The sequence below is a fragment of the Neolamprologus multifasciatus genome, chromosome 4 (genome assembly GCF_963576455.1).
Source record: "Neolamprologus multifasciatus chromosome 4, fNeoMul1.2, whole genome shotgun sequence".
NCBI classification, from domain to species: domain Eukaryota; kingdom Metazoa; phylum Chordata; class Actinopteri; order Cichliformes; family Cichlidae; genus Neolamprologus; species Neolamprologus multifasciatus.
Window position 1 is genome coordinate 22027766 of NC_140442.1, and position 24640 is coordinate 22052405.

A 24640-nucleotide genomic window follows, 5' to 3' on the forward strand; every position below is an offset into this window, starting at 1 on the left:
GTGTGTTAATAAAGATTTCAAAGCTTAGTTCAGATACATGCTGTTTCACCTGGCTGATGGTCAGCTGTCCCGTCCAAATTGTTGGGTGTCCTAGCTATGACTTTGCCCACACAGGAAGGATTTCTGGACCCACTGGCTTGTTTATTGCACAGTAAGAGAAGTGATAAGCATGTGAGAAAAGATGATTGGTCTGAGTACATTTACTGCATACCACTGTGCACTGTCGAGCTTGTATCTCAAGCCACTTTGTCACTAGCAGCAACAGGCTATAGTTCCCATTTCTTTGGTTGTATCTATGAAAAACACCAAAGATAACAGTTTGACAGGCATAAATAAGTATCTATATATCAACAAGATGAAACCCACACAGCTATAGGCAAAACTTGGCAGATCTTGGCCTGGTGGCAGTGTGTCCTTAAAACAAATGAGAAAATTGGACCAGTGGAGGACAAAATAAATAGTTGCAAGTCTTAAAAAAAAGTATCTACAACAGATGGATTTAAAAGTCATGTGCTTAAGAAATAGGATAAAAATGAGCAAAGACCTGACACCAGACCTGAGAGATGAAGTTTACTGTTCACTGTAGCCTCATCAAAAATGATCTCAGTGGATGTGAGGCTGTCAAGAAGCGATCCTTAAGGAAGGAAAACAGAGAAAAGCTGAGGTATGCCAAATTACACTAGAACTGTCAGTGGTCAGAAGATCAGTGGTAACAGGTCTGACGGGGTGACGAATCTAAATTTGAAATCTTTGGTTCAAATCTTTGTCAGTACATACAGAGGAGGTCAGGAAAGAGGCAGCGAGTGTCTAGAGCCATAAATAAAACACGGGGGAGGCTCTGTCGTGGTTTGGGGCTGCATCTCAGGCAGTCATGTTGGGGCGACAGAACGTGTAAACACAGAAAAGCATATTTTGATCCACTATGCAATACCATCTGGAAAGCTTCTGATTGGCGTAGGCTTAACTTTTCAGCAATGATCCCAAACACACTGCCAATGCAGTAAAAGCATACCTGGATAGAAAAACACACAATGTTACACTGTCAGTCATGGATTGGCCTCCCCAGAGCGCGGACCTCAACATCATTGAAGCAGTGTGGGATCATTTTGAAGAGAACAGAATAAAAAGGAGCCAAAATCCAAAGAAGAGCTTTGAAAGTCCTTCAAGAAGTCTGGAGAACTATTCCTGAAGACTACTTAAAGAAATGAAAAGAAATAGAAAACTCTAAGAGAACAAGCTTCTGAAAGTGAAGCAGCACAAGCTGATAGGATTGTGTGAAGAATGAAATAAGGAGGAAACAGCTAGCCTGGCTTTGTCCGAATAAAACACAATCTGCTGAAATGTCTGAAAGACGTGAATCTCATTAGATTGTTGGCAAGAAGACAAAAAATCATATTTCCATATTTGTCAAATTATTCATTCCCAAATTATGCGCCACATCCAGTGTGGAGGAATGAATTGAAAAGAAACAAATTGCTCGAAATTGCAAATTGCTCTGACACAATGTGATGATGAGAGCATTATAACATATGCAAGTCTTTCACACACACAGTTTTCATGTCTCACATGAATGTTGTCACAGAAACAGATTTCTTTTTAAAGCAGATGTGCTCACAGGGCTTTTGGAGAAGATATAGAGGGCATTGTCAGAGGTCGTAGGTTGTTCTGGTGTTGTGTAAGCTTTTAGGTACATAGTTAAAGAGCGTGGATGATCAGCATCGCTGATGACAAAATGCAGAGCACTCTAAAACTCTGTGTGTGTGTGTGTGTGTGTGTGTGTGTGTGTGTGTGTGTGTGTGTGTGTGTGTGTGTGTGTGTGTGAGAGAGAGAGACAGGAATAAAGCAGTTACAAAACAGAGAAGAGCCCATGGGTCATCAAACAGTCTTAACTCAATACCTAGACATCGAGTGAGAGAGGAGGTTATTGCACCTCCGTCTGTGAAGGATGTGATACTTTGAAGTATTTTTCAGGCAAATGTGGCTGACGCTCATTGCGGATAGGGGATTGCTGCTGCTGCAGTCGGCCTTTGTCTCCCAGTCACTGAGCAGAATAATGAGATGAGATTGTCTCATTCTTGCTCTTTTTCTCTTCAGTCATTTTCCACAGTCACACCACATTTTGCTGGCCTCAGTTTTTGCGAGCTTAGTGTCCTAATTCTATGTGTTTAATATAAACTATCAACTTTTTCTTCATTCTTGAAAACAGTAGTCAGCACCACGTGGGCTCTGCTGCAAGGAATCACATGTTTTGATGGCTGCAATTAGAAATCTTGTAATATTAAGTAAAGTATTAAGTAAATATTTCTCTCATGTTCAAAGCAACATTTTAGCTCCTGAAAGTGCTGTTGAGTGAACTGACCAATAAATGTACTATAATTTAACAACAGGCCTAGTTTTCTGAATTATATATGAGAGTTTGGAGTGAGGTGTCTTATTTTAGCCTTACCAACAGGCACATTATTATAGACAACTACTGTCTGTGTATATGCATATGTATGACTTAGGCAGACTACAGCCACTATGTATTATTCACATTTTTGACAACCTTGTAGTGTTACCCGAGACAGAATTACCTTTACTCAACAAATGTTCAGACTTCAGTTTGAACATTAGTTGTGTAAGTTTCCAAGGTTGGACTGGAGCTAGATTAGATCAAGTCCAAACGGTTTGATTGCCTTCTGTTCGGCAAGTGATGATGCTAAAAGCTGCAGTTGTTAACTTGGCTTAGTTGTTCGTTTAATGTTTTATCAGTCTGCCAATTTGTTGCTAACAGGTAGCCTAACTTTGGACTTTTGATTATCCCCAAGTATGAACTCATACTTCATGAAAGGTCTGCGTTTCTAGTTTGCTTTTGACTGGGGATTAGGTAAATGAGTAGCCAGATATGGCTAACAACAGAGCAGTGTGGCTGCCATAATGCCTAAAATCGCACACACACTAGAAGTCACACATGACTTCAAAGCTAACAGTTGGTCACTTGCAGGGCTTCAGTTGCCTAGGTGACCCTCTAATATATTTACTAGATGGTCATACGTCAATTAAAGGTATTCTTCATTCTGATTGGTAGTCTCTTCAGTCACTCACTTAAGAGTGTTTTGCAGGTCCTGCCCACTTAAAGTCCCCAAATACCACTTTCTACAATTTTTGCTATTACGTCAATTCAAATCACTCCCAGTGTATGCAGCTAAACAACACAAGAACCAATCACAGTAGATCATCCCACCAGCTGATCCAATCTAGAATCAGCAGTGTGAGTGTGCAGAAGCCTGAAGTCCTACACCATAGCATTATTCCAAATGTTTTATACTTAATAATCAGTTCAAATCTGCAGCCAGTGATGGCAAAATCATTTAATTCATTTATTTTGATTTCCTAAACACTAAAAAGTTGCATAATGATACCAGTCAATCCGTTGCCACATTGTTTAGTTACTTTAATCCACACATTAACTACTGCAATAACATCTGCGTTTACATGTCAATAAACAATGCATGCACATGTGCCAAGCTGCTGTTCCTCATCTTTGTCACAGTGTCCTTATCTGTCTGAAGTGATCACATGAAGAAGGTGCATGTGTGCGCGTTTGTGTGCATGTCCCTGTTCGCATCTACACGTTTACACTTCCCTCCCTCAAGTGTGCATTTGCATTTGGATGAACAACATCCTGCGTGTGTACGAGTGTGCGATATGTTGGTTTATTCATGTATTTTCACAGGGCAAGCTTGAGGCGTGAACTAGATTCTTCACCCTGCTGTTGGCCAGACTCTACTGTCACTCAGCCAGTCTCTGTCGTGTGTGCACGCGTATGTTACAGCTTTGGTTTTATAATGTGAACCAGCTGAGTTACCATTCCACTACAAGTAAAAGTACAAGTACATCATCATTACTGGTTTTACCAGTCTCAAACTGCTGAGTTATGATCAGTATTTCCAGGAAGGACCTGCCAGTATTATACTGGTTGAACTCACCCATTGCACACAGTGCGTTTTCTGTCTTCTTTAATTTAACTGACTTTTATGTTTTGTCTCTGTAAATCCAGCATGCATATTGATGGGTTTTCCACTGGTTTTTGCTGTATATTTGGACAAGTTATGTGTGTTATGTGTGTATTATTGATGACAGCGCAAACCAACCCAAGCTTTGCTATCAGCCTTGTGTGCGCATCTGTGCACCTTGCTTCTAATCTCCTGCTCGCCAGTGACAGCTTCCCGGTATAATGTGTCTAATATTTAGCTGCAGAGACCAAAATGAAAGTTTAAGCTGGATGGTGCTACGGTGCATGAAAGAGCCTTGCTAACATTGTTTTCCTCGAAAACTCAATAGAAGAAAGTAGCTTCTTCAATTTCTGTTGCAGCTCTGATTTATGCATCATGGTGGTGAGGATATTGTGGTAATTTTTTTCTTTTTTTTTTAGGCAATTTTCTTCTCTTGTGTAAGTGCCTGCAGTATTTTTCCAACATTAAATCCTTGTAATATCAAACTGGTAGAACAATATCTGAGAATGGGTGATTATTTAAATCATGGTGGTGGGCTCATATGTTCATAATATTTACATCACAGCTGCTGTAATCTGGTGTAACAGGGTAACTCTAGACTCTACCACAGCACTCAAACATGATTCATAACTCAGAATGTCTGGATAAGAGTCAGACAGATACAAAAAACCCATCATTTTCTACTACCGTACACATTTGGCTTTCTGACCTTTGTACAGTAAGTCTGTGTTCTGCAAGTGACTGCAAGTTATGTGCACACCAGCAGCCGCATCCATGAGCAAGCATACAAACATAAAGCTGTAAACATGTATGCATGTAGTCAGGTTGTGTTACTCACCCACAGCCTTGAGTGAGGCATACTTGTTGAAGCCAATTCCCAGGTTGTTGTGAGGGTGAGACAAAGCCATGGCTGGACCCAGAGGAGATAAAGCCGCATTGTTTAAATGGTTGTGATCTATGAAAGACAGAGAGAGAAGCAAATATCAAACAAATATCTAAAAGTTGATCAAAGAAAATGCTAATTGGGAGAATATTCTCAGGAGGAATAAGAGCATTAAACCATACAAAGAGAGAAAAGCAGCTCTCCTCTCTATAACTCTATAACCTTATTTGGCTGACATTTTTTTTATGAATGGATGGGGATGATTTTTAAATGTTTTTTTTATGTTTCCATTTCCAGAAAGTGATGCAAAAGCTCTTTAAGCTCTTTAGTCGGGAATGCAAGAACTAATTAGCTGCGGGCGTGATTTGTACACTTCTTTCAGGCCACATTACAAAATGTCCATAACAAATATATTCAAAGAGCTGTTTTTTAATTTAATTTAATTTTTTGTTATTTTTACATCTGCAGGTCAACAAGGACACGAGAAAACACCACTTACCATAGGCCTCTGTTTGAGTGAAAACAAGGACAGCTGACGAGGAAATTGAGCACTCAAAACTCAAGCTGAATTACACAAACACACCTTGCAGAAAAGTTGACAGATTTGTTTACAGCGCTTAAAGTCGGATGAACTTGCACATTCACACCTGCATCACTATCGGCTAACTGAAAATGCCCGCCCACAGTCCTGCAGGCATACAGCTAAGCATTCAACTGTAACTTGACAGCTACTCAGCTGAGGCACTCATCACCCAACCACAACCTCCATCTTATTTAGTTTTGGTATTTTATTATGACGATTGAATGGTCATGTATATTTTTATTTAACCCTTATGCCCGCTTCAAATTTTTACCCTTTTGACACTTTGGTGGACCAAAATGTACACACACAAAATCTGCCTTTTTTCACTTAACCAGCTTAAGCCTTTATAAAATGATCAAAACATTCAGGATTTCTAACTCTTTAAATGCAAGTTTAATTATTCATTTTTTTAAAAAACAAAACAAAAAAGAAAAAATTATTTCCCATATTATAAATAGTCGGGGGATGGGGCATCGCTGAGTCAGCAAAATCTGATAACAGATGCTCCCTCCTGACACCTTCATGGCCAGAAGTGTCTCATTCACTTCCACTGAAATCACGTGTTATAACCTCTAGGCCACTGTAGTATAAACCATTCGTCTCATTCGTCTTACCCCCTCTTTGCATTATGGGACTGCAAATAGGGAAGTGGAGGAGAAACGATCAGCAGCATAATTAAGACATGGTTTAGCATCACCTGATCTTGCTCTAACTATAAGCATTAAAAAAAATAAAATAAAACGTCTTGATTCTAATCTTAAAACTAGACATGGTTTCTATCCCCCAAATTAACCTGGGGATGCTGGTTCCACAGGACGAACCACAATTAAACCACCAATCAGAGTGCTCTGTTAGGGTAATATGATACTATTAGGTCTTTAAGATATGTTGGCACCTGATTATTCAAGACCTCATATATGAGATGGATTTTTAAATTCAATTCTGGATTTAGCAGGGAGCCACTAAAGAGAAGCTAAGATGAGAGAAATATGATCTCCCGGGTCCCTCTTCTACTCTTGCTGCAGCATTTTAGATTAACTTCTCAGGGAGCTTTTAGAAATGGCTGATAACAAGAAATTACAATACTTCAGCCTGTAAGTAAGAAAGGCTCAAACTAGTAATTTGGCATCACTCTGAGAGTCTATTTGTGATTTAAGTGACACTACACAGATGACAGAATGTAGTGCATGATATGTGCATGTTGAGGGACATATTCTGGTTATTTCTCACAGTTTTACTGGAGGTCAAGCTAATGCCATCCAGGGTAAATATTGGTTCGATATCATGTTTCTGATGATTTTAGGGCAATGTGCAATAACCTGAATAAGTCTGAATTTAAAGGTAGAAAATTGACTTCTTGTTTTATGTTGAAGGTTAGTTTCTCATGTGGTTTTCGGTGATTTTACTTCCTGTGTTAGTGTCTGATTGAATCCACCTGTACCTTGTGTGATCTCTCCAGTGTTCACTCTGTGACTATTCATTCGTTATCTGTTCTTTGTCATTAATTCCTTCTGTTCACGAGTTATCCTGGGTTTTAAAAATGACATTTTTTGTTATTAAAAAATAATCTTAGAGGAAAATGAGTGACAGAATCCCAACTCTAATCCCCAAAGGTACCTGTTTCTGCAATTAATCATTGGAATCAATGGAATCCATTTTTCAAAACAACATAAAAGCAACTGCACTCATCTTTGACAATAACAACACAGCCTCTCAAAGACTCTGCAAGCCTTCTGGAGAAACAAGGTCAGGCCAGGATTACCTCCCTTCTCTGAAAGTGTCATCTTTCCAGAAGTACAAAACTTAGCTAAAACTGTTTCCTGAAGAGGATGACGCACACACACACACACACACACACACACACACACACACACACACACACACACACACACACACACACCTGACTCCTGGATCCACCAGCCCCACACAATAGCTGAAACGCATCGATGGGAATCAAGCGAGGGGGAAACAGGAGAGCGAGGCGGAGAGCGCGGGAGACGCAGGGAGAGAAACCAGAGAGCGAGGGATGTGACACCAGCGCTGACTGATTGAATTAGAAATAGATCTTCACTTCCCCTTGTAATTGATATGCAGTAATGACACGCTGTGTAGCACAGAGTGCAGGGAAGCCCAGTCGTGTGTATGCGTTGTATAGCTGTGTGTGTATGTAAAATATCTTGTGTGAACCACGTATGCCGCCTCTCTCATCACTCATTCGCCTACCTAGAGTTAAAAGGAGCACATCCGTCAATCAACCAATAAACAAAAACCCACCTACACTTAAAATTGCTTTAGTTATTTAATTTATGCAGGAATTGTGAGCGATTGCACAACATTCAAAGCAATTGCTCCTGCTCTTTAAGTGTCCTACATTTGGATCCCTTGTTCTCAAGCACTCCTTTTGTGAACCAACAACAGTGGAAATAATGAGAGGGTCAGACAGAAAGACAGGGAGTTGAAGGCAGACACAGCTAATTGATGGAAAGATCCCTGGCCACTCTCCAGTTTGACCACAGGGCTGTTCCCGGCCACCAGAAAGAGAGTTAGAGAGTGAGACAAAGAGGTTTACTTTTTGAAATATTTTGTTGTTTTACGCCAGAATAACATGTAACAGTGCGCAAACACTACTTTTGTCCTTTTTCTGCTCAGTGAGTTTTTAGCATCCTCCTTCAGCAACGTTATGACAGACATGGTAATATGCTGAGGCACAGGACAGAGGACGAAATGCAGGATATGGGTTAGACAAGTTTAGCTTAGCATTAGTGTTATTATTCTCAAATAGTTTTTGATGCATATGTTTATATTTAGAGCGAGATTTATGAACATGTATGTCCTTAGAGATAGTAAATAGCTGCTGACCTGACTGGAGTAAAAAACCATTTGCCCTTCAGTGATAAGGAAGGGCACAAAAACAACATGTCACACATTACAAATGACATTTGAAAAAGCACTTCAGGAGCATTGCCATTGCTTAACCATTAGATTATTAACCATATATAGAGTTTATACAATTTTTCAGCAACAACTAAACATCAAGCAAGCGTGGAGCAACAAAAGCCATAGAAATCAGTGTATCTGCATCCGTGCAATGCAGTGGATTTGTTTCCTTTCTTTTTTTCTCTCTTGCACATTTTTCACCAAAAGAAACAGTGAAGATAAGTAATAAGTAATAGTGAGCAAAACAGAAAGCAGCGGAGCCTTTTAAAAGCTGTAAAAGCCGGGTCCATATTGTCCACAGTGCCACACCTTTTCTATTACGCCTTCAGTTTTATGTCATGTGTCACACTGCTATAGTAAAAATCTGCTTGTAATAAAAGGGTTTAGAGAAGTGGTCTATAAATAAACATTATTAGCCCTATTAAAATGATTAAAGCGAATCTAACATTGTAGCTTAACTCACTTTGGATTAGCTGTGTCCTCATTTTAAGCATTGCTTCATTGTTGGCCTTTAGAATAATTGTTAATTAATTTTGCATCAGTCACAGATGATTATTACCTTACTAAAAGCAGGAGTTAAACTCGTTAATTGAACAAGACAAAAAAATATGAGGGGGCAGTCGCAGAAGGGTGAACATCATTTTCAGTCTGACAATCACTAATTTTTTAAAACCCAGCCTTGGAAATCAAGGTTTTTGACATTTACATAGCACACAGGAAGCAGCACATCAAAAAAAGACAAAAAAACAAACAAACAAACAAAGAAAAGTATCTAATGCTTGTTTTATGCTACTCTTGTTGTGTCTGTTCATGCTATTGTGCAGCCCTCAAACATCCTAAAGGCAGGTAGCTCAGCTGTGGGTAATGCTGATTGGCTGGCAAAAAGGGGAGGGAGTGACAGGCAGCATGAAAAGTACAGTCAGTGGCTGCAGTGCACACTTTTCATTAGTGATGGGATTTCCGGCTCTTTCTAGAGAACCGGCTCTTTCGGGTCGGCTCACTAAAAAGAACCGGCTCTTTCGGCTCCGAACCAGCTCTTCAGGTTGTTTTGTTGCTTTAATTAATTTATCATTAACAATAATATAAAATTATGCAGAAAAGGAATTACTAATGTAAAAAAAAGTGGTTTTATTTATATATGTATATGGCCCCTAGAGACAAAGCATGTACAAACTCTAAACCATATACAAACTCCAAAAAGCACGTACGAACTCCAAAACACATTTCTAGCGTTAACTGAACTTCCAAAACAGAGCTACCCAGATCACCTAAATTACACAATTGAAAGCATGTGTGTATTATTTGTGTATTTATAGACAAGCACTCATATTTATTCAAATAATTTTTTAAAAAAAAAGTTAATTTACCTGTTACTACCACACACCAAATCCGGTTGTTGATACTTCCTGGCTTGTGTAGCCACTAGGTAACAAAAGCTCAACACTGCGCCCTAGCATCCTGGAGCACTTCTGTTGTCTTTTGTACGTGCTTCTGAGTTTTCACGTGTTTTGAAGTTTGTACGTGCTTCGGGGTTTGTACGTGTTTTGGAATTTTTATGTGTTTTGGAGTTTGTACATGCTTCGGGTTTGTAAGTGCGTCTGAGTTTTTACTCGTTTTGGAGTTTTTACGTGTTTTGGAGTTTTTACGTGCTTCAGGGTTTGTACATGCTTAGGAGTTTGTATGTGTTTTGGAGTTCATATGTGTTTTGGAGTTTGTACGTGTTTTGGAGTTTGTACGTGCTTTGTCTCTAAGGGCCACCATAAATATACTTTATTTATTCACTCCACATAAAATGTAATAAATAAATCATATAATACAAAAAACAACTATTTACATTTTAAACTTTTAACTATTTAAATTTTCAGCTTTTTCCTTTTAAACAAATTTAACGTGAAACAACACAAAACACTACAAACCACAACACAATTAAATATAAATTAAAATATTAAAACAAAAAGAAGATGCACATTCTCTGTCATATGGGCCTGCATGATTTCTGAATCCTTTATCATCTGCAACTGAAAATAGTGGATGATTACTATACCTTTCTAATGAGACATTGTTGTCCCTCGCTCTCTTTCTCTCTGGCTCTGTTCCTGTGCTACTGCAAGTGTAACTAACGCCCCTCCCCCCTCTTCCCAGCGCAAAGTACAGGCCGCGCGTGTGGAGTTTAGCGGAAAAAAAGGGCGAGAGAGAGGGTGAGAGAAAGAAAAAAAAAAAAACCCTCAAGGCTCCCAATTGACCCTGTGCACGAGAAAATGCTAACTTCCTGGTTTGAGACCGGATGTGGGGTTGTACATTTCCGGTAGCTTTACTTTGCGGTCAATCGCTACTGCGAAGATATACTCCAAAATTGATGTCCAAAACTCGAAAACGGAACGATCGCGTTAAGTTACAAAGAGGAGAAGGTGGGAACACTCACCACTGTTGTGTCATAAAAATCTAATGATCAATTTTGACGTTTAAAGAGTTTAGATCGATCAGTTGTTTACATCACTAAACACAAGCAGAACTACATCACTGCAGCAGAAGACACATCGTCCACATTCAGAAGCACATCTCTGTATAGTGACTGGTCTTATGTCGCCCTTGACTATTGTTCACCTGTAGTTTGAATGCTGAACATTTGCCTGTTTAAATAACAGGCAAATGTTCAGCATTCAAACTACAGGTGAACAATAGTCAAACCAGATGTTTTCCCCTTATGTCGATATCAGCTAGTCAAGTACACACCTACACAGCATGTTAACAAACCGTGAAAAAAAGCCACACAAAAAATTAATGATTGCTGGTAACGGTTTCTATACATTAGTATTTACGAAGGGTATGTTGTGACTTACCTTCAAAATTACAGCGGTCCTTCGCTATAACGCGGTTCACCTTTCACCTTGCTGTTTCACAGATTTTTTAGTGCAAGTTTGCATGCTTTTTTACGTCCTGCGTCCTGATCGCTGCAGACGATCTCCTCCGTCTCTCCTGTACAGTACAGAATCGCTGCATCTATCGCTAGCAGTGTGACTCTGAAGTGCAGTGCTGTATGTCCACGACGTACACGAAACGTTTTGCACTGTCAAAAAATAAAATTGGCTACTTGATTTCACCTATCACTGGTTATTTTTAGAACATAACACCCGCGATAAATGAGGGACAGCTGAGAAATATAACATTTGAATCCATTTTCTCTTTTCCCCTGAGGCGTGGGGGAAAAATATCGACAAGTCGATGAACATCATTTACAGATATACTGGGTAAATGCCCGAGACATCTATAGAAATGTAAATCGCCGCTTTATTTATTTATTTGCTTAACTTGTTTTGGACCGTAAACAGGGCGCGAATAGGACACCGGAAACAAAGCTCCCCACAGGAGTTTCCGCACCGGAAGTAGCATATGCTAACGTGCACATAGTCAATAAGGAGCCGGCTCGCGTCGTTCACTTCAAAGAGTCGGCTCTAAGAGCCGTTTCGTTCGTGAACGACACATCAATACTTTTCATGGCCGATACACAAACGGCAGCACAAACAAGAGTAGCCCACAGACAGGCTGTACCACATACTTTGGACACTTGGTCATAGCTGTTGTTGTAGCATGCTAAAATATAGGAAATGTTCTAGTGGCTAACTAGACTTTAGTTGCTAAAATACTCATGTGACATAGCAAAAGCTAATGTTTTAGCTAGCTGCTATCATTTTGATATAGTTTCCACCCTCAGTTGCATAACTTGCTGCCCAAAGAGATTTCTCGCGTTGTGAGTGAAAAATATGTATTCCCTGAGTTGTTAACTAGGTGAAACCATTCGCAGAGGTTGTTGCTCCCAAATCCTTGTTGTGAGTAGCTGTCCGCTAACACCCACTAACAAACCACAGAGTGGCAGTGAAACTCGAAAGACTGCGACACCTTCAGAGTAAAAAATCCTACGACTGCTCGATAACCGGTCAGCAAATACCTGTTATTTTTTCCAAGAATTGGTGGTTACCAGGCGATCGCCAACTGGTCACTATGGTCTCTTTTGTCCTATTTTGCTTTACTTTTAAGAAAAATTACACGGTTTGTATTTTTTTTCAATTGTTTTTTTTATATTTTCTATCCTGTAATATGCACAGCATGTTGACTGAATTGATTTCATCCGCTGTTTGATTTGATCAAACATGTTGTCAACATGTAGTTCAGCTCGGTTCTCTGAGCATGTAACTCCTTACAGATCCTCCTTCACATGTTTCTTTGAGTTTATGTTTTTCCACTGAGGTAAAGAGAGAGTTTTTAGGAGAAGTCACAGGAGGATTTTCTTTTTTTTGACTATTCATCTGCAACCCCCATGTTCTCCCTTTCTCTTTGTGTTTGTTTGTGTTCTTGGCCCTAGGGCATATTTGTTGTTTTTTCTCAGTTGCTGTATTTTTAAAATATTTTTTGGACATCACTTGCTCCATCCAGTTCCTGGGTTCCACTTGACACACTTTTAAACTGAGTTGCTTTTGAGGGTTTTTTCCCCCTCTCTCTCTGTAACCTGTCTGCTTCTGTAAGTGTCCTGTGTTTGCATCATCCCTCTTTATTCACCTTTTTTCAAACAAAAGTATTTCTGCTATCCTTTCATTTTCACATTTATGAAATATCAGGTCTCTAGTCTGTTTTCATTAATGATTTACGAAATGTTACCCCTCAGCTGTCGCGATACGATTCATACTGCCGCAAAAAAAAGTGTGAGAGAGATTGAAAAGGAACAAATTATTTCCTGCAGTTTGTATTCGTGAATAAATTCTCTCTGAATGTCCCACATTTCCTCTGCATGTGTGTTCACGAGGCTGCGCGCGGTTTTTGATGTACTGTAGTATGGAGGCCTCGGACGAAAAGCGCTGATAAGAATTCAAATTTATGTTTATTAAATGGAAGCAGATGAGAAAATGAGGACTTTACCGTACATGAATGTAATTCACAGTGTGTAGAGGCGAAAACTGTGAGAGTGATGAAATGTATGTGGACCTGTGTGTGTGTGTGTGTCCAATACCTTTGTGAGCAGCTATAGCAAATAATGCCTGTTTGGCATGTGCACGCTTCCCTCCAGCGTGTATTTGTTTTGATTTGTATGTGTGTACTTTGAAGCATACCTTGTTTGTGTTTGTGACTAGAGTGTGTGTGTGCAGCCAGGCAGGCAGGCAGGAGAGCACCGCTGGGTGATGGCCTAATTCAGCAGGGCTCAACATCAAAGAGGTTGACTGCTGCAAGGGCTTCAGCCAGTCTTACTCTGAAATGACTACTGTCACACACACACGCACACACACACACAGAGCTAATGAGAGACAGAGAGCGAGAGAGGGAGGGAGGAAGAAAGGGGAATAAATGTAAGAACAGCAGAGTGGGATGGAGAGAGACGAGGACAGCTCGGTGTTGTTTAATGGCAAAGACTCGTCATGAAACAGAAGCTGTCTCAACTTCAGCCTTTATACCATAACTTGAAAATACAATGTTTATAAATATATTTATGTTAAATTTACTGTCTGATGTTTCACAGTGCAGCGCACTAGCAGGGCGCAGTTTGAGTGATGTGCAGGGTGATATAAGATCATCTGTGGAACAGCAGAGCACTCTGGATGTGTTTGTGGTTGTTTCATTTTATGTGAGAGAAGGAAAGCAAAGACAAAAAAAGAGGATTCAGAGGTAGGACAGTGCAGAGGAGGCTTAAAGCTTTGTCTCATATACTTTGTGTACAGCACATGTAACGCATCAGCTGTTCAAGCGACTGGTTTGTATGTATGCTGATGTGCATATTAGTTTATTAGAGCAGAAGGTACAAAATCATATATGTGGCCTCACATACTGCAGGCCACTTGGATCAGTGGCCTTCTGTCAGGACAAAGAAGGTGAGCAGTGATTAGCAGTTGCTTAATGAAATCTGAAAATAAACACCAATTAAAACTAAAGTGAATGCGATTCCTCTCCTTTCATTAAGGCTGTTTGCAAGCATTACTGCCACCTTGTGGTCATGAAAGATAGCTGTTGGCACAGGACAACGGTGCACACTTTACTTTGATTCCACTGAAATCTAGTGTGTCTCGATTACATTGGGGGGTGTCTTGTTAATGACCGCATAAACCTCTGGTGTTTGATGGGAAACTCATGGACGTTTAGCATGGCAGACAAGATGCTGCTGGCTTCACTCTGCTAAGATCCGTTTTGATCTGCACATTTGCAGAATGTTTTCATGGTGTTTGATTTATTTTTTGATTTATCGTTTTTAGTTCAAAGGAATATCCCAACTGCAAATTTTTTAAAATTCTTTTTGGCGTTAGTACTTTGTTCTATGTCTTTTGTCCTGTCACCCTTCCTTCACCTCAACCATTTGCGGCGATGGCTGCCCCTCACTGGTTCTTCCTGTTAAAAAGGGAGTTTTTCCTTCTCACTGTCACCAACAAGTTTACTCACACAGGGCTGAGTGATGGTTGGGGTTTCTCTGTATTATTGTAGGGTCTTAACCTTTTAATATAAAGCGCCTTTAGGCAGCTGTTTTTGTGCGCTATATAAATGAATTCTATGAGTGTGAGCAGAGACCCAGTCCTGTAATTTGTGAGGTGGCATTTTGTCACCAGTTTTGAGTTTTGCTGTTTTCATGCTGTCAGGACATTGTCCAGTTTGGTGTGGTAAGTTGAAGTTTTGAGTTAGTGGTTTGGAAATTGCCTTTACAAGTTTTACATCTGTGTCATTACAGTCACTTGATGTTTTCTTTTTCCATTTATTAACACCATCTATAACTTCTTCATGTCTAGCTGTAATACTGTTAAACTGCTCATCGGTGTGACAGGTAGTGGTGCTGAGGAAAAAGCTGTTATCAGTGTGATTTTCCAGTTCATGTGGATGATGTTTAGTGTAATGAGAAGTGGTCATCGCTAGATCATATTTTACAGCAAACTTTTGTAGATTGTAGATTGGTCATTACAAGTCTATGAGTTTTTTGTTGTTGTGATCAGTTTGAACATATGAAATTTCCCCCTCACCGCCGCAGCTATCAGCTCCGGATTAAACTCTGCATCAGCTCCTTTCTTTTCCTTCTTTTGCATCTGTGAAGTCCTCATTTATATAGATTTTTGTTCCAGTGAGTGACTCAGCCCGCTGTATGGGTTTAACTGTTTGACTGTATAATTATGTGCACTGTCCTTCTTGTGCTCCTGCTGCAATTAGACAGAAGTTTTCTCATTTTTCCCCTTTTTTGAGCGAGGTCTCTCTCAAGCCACAAATCCTTCCAAACACAGACTGTCACACACATCGAAAACATCAGTTATTTTTGTCTGCTTTCGTCTGAAGGGTTGTTTTAACCCTTTAAGACCTACCATAGAAGCAAGTCCGCCAGAGCTTATATTATATTTTTACGTGCTGTAGTGCCATTTTTGGGAGCATTTTAAGTTGCTATACATCAATACAACCATTATAGCCCAAATTTTAATAATATGTCTGCATTAAGTGCATAGTAATTACATAAATTGCAAGAAATTTAGAGAAATTTAAGAGGCTTATCCCTCAAAACTGTAAATACAAAAAAGTTGCACAAAATAGTTTCCCACCACAGAAAATTTATTTTGAGTGTCTTCATAGTTTTATTTTTGAAATACACCAATTTTTATACACTGCAGGAAAAACAAAAAGAAATATTATAATGCAAATTTGCAAAAAAGCAGCATATGCATCAAAATAAACTATTTCCAGCAGTGCAATATGAGTCCTAAGCATCCCCGAAACGACACAGAAAGTCATAAAGTCAAACATAACTTTTAAAAACACCAGTATAAGCTCATGAGGCCTTGATGGTAAAAAACTACATTTCTGCAAAATGACGTCACTTCCGGTTTCGGGCAGGACATGGCGGACATGCGATAGTTCGTGCTGATGGACTAGGAAGTGTTGCAAACAGCTGATCGGATCAGCAAAGCATGTTTCTGGAATATTTTTTGTTGCTGCAAGTGCTTTTTATGCAGTTTTTGCAAAGCTATATGTGGAAGGAACCCGTGACCTAGGACAAGCTGATGGCATAAGATGTAAGTACAACTCCTCTGGTTTCATATGCAAAAAAAATTATTGCGCTAGCTTACGTGGTTGCAGTGCTACCGTGATTTAAAAATAGTTAGGCAAAATGGAGCGTGCCTGCTCCAACCGGCTTTAAAGGGTTAAGCTAATCTAATTAAACAGTACAAAAATATGTACTGTTTAATCAGTACAAAAATATGTAGAAACTATAATTTGTTGTTTTATCAGTGGGTAATGTGGGTTATGTGCTGGACTGGTAGCTGGTTATTTTATTGCTATGCTAAGCTAACCATTTGCCTCCCATGGCATCATATTCACATTTAAGATATTTGATTGCACCAGGTAACCTTTAACATATACTGCAAATGGCAGAAAAAACATTTCATGGTACTTACAGTCTTCTTCAGTAACTCTAGGCAAGAATAGGTTAGATAACTGGATGCTGTTTACATGTTAAACCTTTGAGTGGGTACCATGTGTGCAGCATATGGGCCTCCTTCATTAATATCCCTTCCTGTCTCAGTGTGTTGGAAAAAATACACACAAGCATTACTTTGAGTTGTTGCTTAGCAAAGCTTTCTGCGTGTCCTCTCTTTCTTCCTCTGATTCTCCGACGCTTTTATCTTTTTAAAAATCTTTTTCTGTCACTTTTCCTCTGTTACATTTCTTTTCAAGCGCCTCTTTCTACTTCTGCACCTGCCTCTTCCCACCTATCCTTCCTCCTTCCTTCCTCATACACCTTGTTTTCTCTGCAACCCATGTCTTGCCTAACTCTTTTGTTGTGACGGTAGAACATCTGTTGCGATGGAACGAAGCAGTGAAACCAATATGTGAGAAAGACTCATCTACCTTCATGTTTTCTTTTTGATTTTCCTGCCTCTTTTTCTCTGCCGTGAGTTTTAGTGAAGTGGGTGCTCAGTGTTTCTCTACATTTCACTCTTTTCTTTAACAGCATATAATCTACGGCAATACTGTTGTACTGATGAGTACTATCATTATGAGCAAAACACTTCAGTGAATATTCAATGATGAAATAATTTTTGCCTCACTGACCTGCTGACTGTCCAGTGGCCATACTTCTAAACTCTCTTAATACTAAGAGGAACGTCAAGAGAGACTGATAAATGACTGGGAGTACCCGCGCCCTGCTTTGCCCAGCAAATCACTGCTTTTCTCTTAATTTTTTTGTACTCTTATTCTTGTTCCTCTGTGTTAAATAGAGTAAATGGAGTCATTTCAGCACACTAATATCAATGTTGAAGTCTCTTTAAAAACTGCTCCGCACGCCAACCCCCCAACCCCCCTTTTCTACCCCTCACACTCTATTTGCAGGATGAATGAGGGCTTATCCCAGGATAACACCATTATTTTCTGCCTTTAGCACAGACAATGAATGTGCTGAACGTTGCTGCTCATTGCTTTACATAATGCAGTGAACACATCTATGCATAACACACACACACACACACACACTGACATGCTCATGCATGGACAGAGCGGTTTATATAAATAAATAGAATTAGCTGTGGAAAGCATGTTGACTACAGAGTCCAAATAATAAATAGAGCAAAGTGAAAGCAAAGTGAAAGAAGAAAGGATGAAAGAAATGGAAGTAAATTAGAGGTGAGGTAAAGATTATCTAATGTGTGTTGACAAACGATGATGTCACATCACTTAAACAAGACTTGAAATGCAGTCTTCAATCATGTAAGGTTCATTAAAACATCACTACTGTAACAGCTGCAGATGTCAGAAGTACTTCGATCGATCTATCTATCTATCTATCTATCTATCTATCTATCTATCTATCTATCTATCTATCTATCTATCTATCTATAAAATATATATTAAAATATATATATATATATATATATATATATATATATATATATATATATATATATATATAAACGTGCTAACTATAACACATTTAATTCCAATTTAAATGCCTCCTAAAAGATTCGATAGTGTCATCCAGCCTCAGTATGTGTTACTAGACCTCTCTGCACATGTCTTTTATTCTGTCTTCATCCTGTCTTCCTTCTCTCACCCTAACCAGTTGCAGCAGATGGCCACCTCTCCCTGAGCCTGGTTCTGCCGGAGGTTTCTTCCTGTTAAAACTGAGTTTTTCCTTCCCACTGTTGCCAAAGTACTTGCTCATAGAAGGGTCATGTGATTGTCGGATTTTTCTCTGTATGTATTATTGTAGGGTCTATCTTACAGTATAAAGCACCTTGACCGGCAAATAAAACTGATAATTAACAGGATAGAGCATTTCAAGTTTTTAATCACATTTAATCCAGCTCCCAGTCAGCCTTTATTCAAAAGCACTCCAAACTAAAAGCTGAGCCCAGAAAAGTCTTCCTCGTGTCAGCTGGTGCTGCAACCATCCACTTCCAGACATACTCACAGCAACATACTGCTTTCCAAACAGCAGTATAGCAGAAATTATATAAGAAATGGCTGAACGTATGAAAAATGTATGAATCAAAGAACAAATCACGGCAACCAAAACAACAGTAAATACGCAGTCACAGTTTGACTGGTAGGTTTGAGATTCACTTCCATTGATTAACTTTCAGTTAGCTGAATACTTGGACAAAGAGGTCAGATCACCGATACTTTCCTTCACTGGCTTCCAGTCAAATTCAGAATCCACTTAAATAATTCTATTATTAACTTATAAAGCTCTACATGTACAGAAAAAAGCAATTAAAAAGATAGCAGGAATGAAAAAAGCTGGTGGAAGGTAAATGGGAACAATTGACAGGGAGAGGAAAGGAAAGATGAACAGATGGCAAACAGGATACAGGAAAGAGAACAGACGAGGGCTGCGAACGTCCCTCTTGGTTTGCAGCCTCTCTCCCAGACTGTTTTTCAGCTGGACAGAGCCATTAAATATCCCACTGAGATCGGATTTGTCTTTTCAGCACCATGGACAGCATCATTATCCATACAGAACAAGACTTAATCTGACCCATCACTGCTTGGACTTTGTTGTAGAGTTTTGGCTGGAAAGAGCAGCACAGGGGGAAAGACTCCGATTTAACTGAAGTCAAACTTCTCATCTTGTTTTAATTTACCCCCTCCTCCAAACACACCCTTTCATTTCCCGTTTCCCTTCATTTACTCATGAAAACAGGCCAGATTTTCATTTTATGTAAATGTTATTAATTCAGTCTGGCTGGCTAACCTGTCAAGCAAAACATTAAAAGTTGTGCAGCAACAAAGGGTAAAACAGCTGAATATTAATTAAAAGCCTTTTATTAAAGCATTATACTTTGCTTTTCTTTGCAGTTGCTGTGACGGTTTCTGGGCATGATAGTTAGTACTTGTATGCATGCAAGAGGGGGTATGTGTGTTTCTTTTCCTTATTTTTTTCGGTTGCATTTGTGCGTTATGTAACAGTGAAACAAACAGTGTGAGTGAATCTCTTTATTCCATTATTTTTTATTCATTATCTACAAAGAAGCGCTTCAACTCAAGCGTCTGAAGTCCGACTACTCCCCCCAGCCCCTTCACGCCCAAAGTCACCATGACTCATTCTTGCTCTCCCTCACGCCTTCTCTCTCTCTCTCTCTCTAATTGTTCTTCAAGGAACAACAAAGCAAACCCCCTTGTCACCACTTCTTAACTTCAGAAGATTCAATTATTCAGAAGAGGTAATTGTACTGAACTGTTATCTAAAGCTAAGTCGCCTACCCACAGAAATTTACTGATGTTGCAGCCTTATTCTCTCATCTTATGTCTGCGTTTATAAAATGTGATTTATGTGTGTGCGCCAGTATAAGTGTGTTGCATAATCACCTGCAGCTTCTTCGGCAGAAATTAGGAGAGGTAGACAAACCCTTGTTATGCAACAGGGCTCACAATGTGGGTCTCATACAAGGAGATAATTTCTCGGTTTTAGTCTTTTATGAAAAATATATTGCAGGACAGAGGTCGTTCAGCATCCTTTCTGACTTTATGTTGATTAATGAAAGACAAATAATCGACAACCTAGCTCACTCCTTTGAACTTAAAGGCGTACTTTAATATGACTCCCAAAATCAGGTCGTCTTTGTCTCGAAAGTGAGGCTGACTGTAAGTCTTTATAGGCAACTTTTTAGCATTTTAATAGTGCCCCAAAGAGCTTGAATGTAGCATGGCAGCTGTTGCCAGACTGGCTGGCCTCGGTATTTTAAAACTGCTGGGAATTTCCCACATAACCACAGGGCTACAGAGAATGGTCCAAAAAGGAGAAAATATCCGCTGAGCAGCACTTTACTGTGCAAAAATGCTTTTTTGCTTTTGGGGTAATTGTAGATTGCTTTGACCTGATAGCAATTCAACAGTAACTTTAATAGCCACTTGTTGCAACCAAGGTATGCTGAAGGTCATCTCTGAATGCATATGTTGAACCTTAAAGAAGATGTGCAGTAGCAGCAAAGGACCACACTGCTGCACCACTGCTGTCAGCTACCAACAGGAAATTGGAAAAATAAAAGGTTCAACTCAATAATATCAAGATTTAACTACTGAAGGGGCCAGTACAGGTCAAAGGTAATACTTATTACCACTGCAATGGTACATGAAGTGTACATACTACACTAACTAGTGTGGAGGACAAAGTGGCGGCTGGGGAAAATCATCTATTTAACTGTAAATACAAAATCAAGACTTTATAAACCTTTAGAAACTCATATTCTAACTTCCTATCACTTCATTATCAGCAATTCCGCACAGGACAAAGATGTTAAAGTCATGCAAGCTCACTGCTGCATGCTCCCAAACAAACTCCCAAACATGCCAACGGCTTCACTTTAAACTCAGGAATCTCTGAAGTATTGAAAGACTCATTATTGTTACACATGCTGTTCTTCTAGTTTAGCATCTTTCAATCTACTGTCAATAAAGTTGCACGATTGCCACATTGCAGCTACACTTCATGAGGTTGCCATAAACCAAAAAAAGGCATACAGATTGCAATGCTTTCCTTTCTTTTTGTGCTTTCCTGTTACTTGTTTTTCCCCCTTACTGCTTCCATGTACAGTGCTCCTCGGGGAGGATCCTTATAAGACCACCTGGGTTTCTCTCCTCTTCACCTCAGATGTGTTACTTTCAGCTGTTTTTATGTCCTATTTAGCACTGGCGTCCTCCTCATTGACCTGAGTTTGTAGTTCAGTTGCACCTTGGGGCTGAATCCTTGCATACCTGCTTGCAGGTCTAGTGTAAATTGTTTTTTTGTGTTTCTTTTTGATTAAAATAATATAAAAATCAACTCTATCATATATACATAGTATTTGATTTAACCTTCCTACCATAAGAGAACCTGAAAGCATCTTCAACAGTCAGAGTTTTATTAGAGAAGGTATGTCAAACTCACTGTACATGCTGGGGCACATAACCGCCAGCATGTAAAATGCACCCAGTCCAGTCCCTTTCTTTCAGCATAAAGAAGTTTAACTACACATTTAAAAAAAGAAAAAGATGGCCAACAGTATTTCTTAGTTTTCTACATGATAAAGAAATGCTGCTGTAGAAAATGAAAGAAAAGTGTCAGCATGATTTAAAGAGTAAGAAATAAATGTGTGAATTTACAGAAAAATATCCTTTTTTAAAAAATTGTAAACCCACAACGCATCTGTCCAGTGGGCCAGATTGGAGTCTTTGCCAGGCCAATTCTGGCCCCCAGACCTTATGTTTCACACCGCTTTATTAGAGTATCCTCCATCTGTACTTACAGAGTAATAACACAGAGGACAGTGTCTCTGAACTCATAATTGTCCAGAAACACAAGTAACAAGAGCGCCAATGGTAATTTTGACTTAATTGGTAAATTGTTAAAAAGGATCTGCTTTGTAATTTACTGTTCTGTCATATTTTGTCCAGCAATATAAATCACAACCAATGCCAGCGTGGATACGAGAGATTTAGTGCATTTCAACTTAATTGCTACAGCTAATGTTGTAGCAATAAAAAGAGGGGAGGAAGAAAATTAATTAGGACATATAGTCTATAAATTGAATGGTTTTTTTTAACAGGTTTTATTCACCGTGAAGGAAGCACATCTATGAGTGATTTTAATGGTTTGGTTTGCTAGCTGCAGGCTGGAATTTGTTATTGTTATTACAGACATGCGTGACCAGTCTGGATTTAAAATGCAACGTTGAGGTTTGTGAGATTGATAAAAGAAAAAGAAGCATCATAAGTGACCACAGTAGGCTCATTTTAAATACTTATGAGATCATCAGGGTCGATTTAAAGAATGCTTTTCTTTTCTTGGTTATTTAGCATAATGAGCAACTATCAAGGTCAGTGAGAAGACTCATTGAAAGGTCCTGCGCATCACACGCGGACTTCATTATTTATGTATGCATCCAGACAGGAAGAAAGGGCATGGGCTATGCATATTAGTCTCTCTATGAAATATTACCGAACAGACCTTTGATGCAGCCAAAGGAAGGCAATAAAGAGATACACAGGAAAAGAGGGAGCGCTAAGAGAGAGCGAGAGCATGGAGGGAGTAAAAGAAAGTGATATGATGTTTAATAAGTTTGCTGCTCAGCTTAAATAAAAGAAAAAGTTAAAAATAACAACAACAAGAACATAAAAGAAAGCAGCGGGAAAATTCATACATTAGCTGACTTCAAAGGTGGGTTAAGAGCTAAAGACTGACGTGAGAGTCACACGCAGGTTTGATGAAAGAGCATGCACTGCACTTATATTTATACATGTGTGCCTGTAGGAGTTTGTGTGTATACAGTAGATTGTTGTCCATGCTGCAAGGCCATTATTACACAAGAGCTCAGTTCTCTCTGTCACTTTGATAACTTCGGCTACTGAAATGGGCACAATCTCTCGTTTGATCTAATTTGATATATAATGGTTGATGACAGAGATACACAAACGCGTGTGTCCATGTGTGCTTTTCTCTCAGCGTGTCTGTGGGTGAGCCTGTTACAGAGAGCTGAGTGAGCTCCTGTTTGTTCTGCTGCTCGTTTACTGGACGGCCATCAAATACGTTCATACACGTAAAGATTCGAGAACGCGCAGCCACACACACGAATGACTCCATGACCCAGTCATGCTCCGGCACACATTGCAAAAATACACACTTACACTGACATGGAAATTAACAACCAGACATTTTCTAATTTGCACGTCTAAGATATTTAGATTTAGAATGAATGTGAGTCTGACAGCAATAAAGCCAAAATATTCTGCAATTTAATGGAAATTGATGATAAAATCAGAGGAAAGAAAAGCAAAACTGTGCTCCCAAGCACAAGCTGTTGTTCTTTCCTGTGGTTAAAAATCACGTGACCCCGATCGGACTGACGATAGCAGCTTTGTAATGTAGAAAACGTGTGTTCAACATGATAAAAGCCAATCCAAACACCTACCAAACAAGTAGTTGTTTTCCCTAATCTTAAGCAAATTGCAAAAGAAACCTAAAGTAAACATCAAACTAGGTTTAGACTTTAGTCATTATGCAACAGTGTAATTGTGTTTGTGCCTCCTCTGCTCATCTCCTGTGCCCGAACACAGATTCGTTTTGCTCTTTGAAAGTGGGAACACTCCTGTGTCATTTTGGGAACACCTCCATGGGCGATTTCATTCGGCAGAAAAAAAAAATGTCTTTGAGAAAAATGGAGACTTACCAGCTGATTGATCAGTTATTGACAAACAAACGACTATTCCATCCATTCTGATAACTGGTTAGCTGCTTTAGTTGCTTGTCAAAGAGCGTGTGGGCATATATGTGAGGATGTGTCTCGTCCTGCTGGCTCTGCCTCCCCTCGGCTCCGTGGAGTGCTGGTGCTTCCTGACTAATTGTGGCAGGCCTGTAATGTGATTGTAGAGGCGATATGCCTTGCTACTCTCTCTAACCACTCAGCCACATACTTCATCATGTTAATTCCCTTGTGTGTGCTTGTGCTTGATTGTGCATTTGCATTTGTGTCAAACCCAAGCCCTTTTCTCTCTGGGTGTGTATAAGGACACATTTATATATACAGGTGCGTCTGAGACCATTTGTTTGTGCGGCCGGGTCTCGTGTGTACTGTCTGTGTGTGTGCAGGAGTAGGAATGATCTCATCCATATTCTCCCGGCAGCAGCAGCAGCAGCAGCAGCAGCGCTGAAATCACTCAGCTCACTGACTTCATGCAGCACCATAAAAACTCAGCAGCCAGCGTCGTCCTTCACTAAACAGCTCCCATTACAACACTCGGCAAGGAGTGACTGTTTAA

The 24640-nt window shown here is 39.5% G+C and overlaps 1 protein-coding gene across 1 annotated transcript in view; it reads right to left on the bottom strand.

Annotated features, from left to right (window-relative positions):
- Positions 1–24640, bottom strand: part of LOC146520412 (protein shisa-8) — a 116219-nt gene that overhangs the window by 15825 nt on the left and 75754 nt on the right. Inside the window, exon 4 of the mRNA XM_085156369.1 lies at positions 4834–4950. Within this exon, the coding sequence (XP_085012495.1) occupies positions 4834–4950 (117 nt within the window). The remainder of the gene's footprint in view (positions 1–4833; positions 4951–24640) is intronic.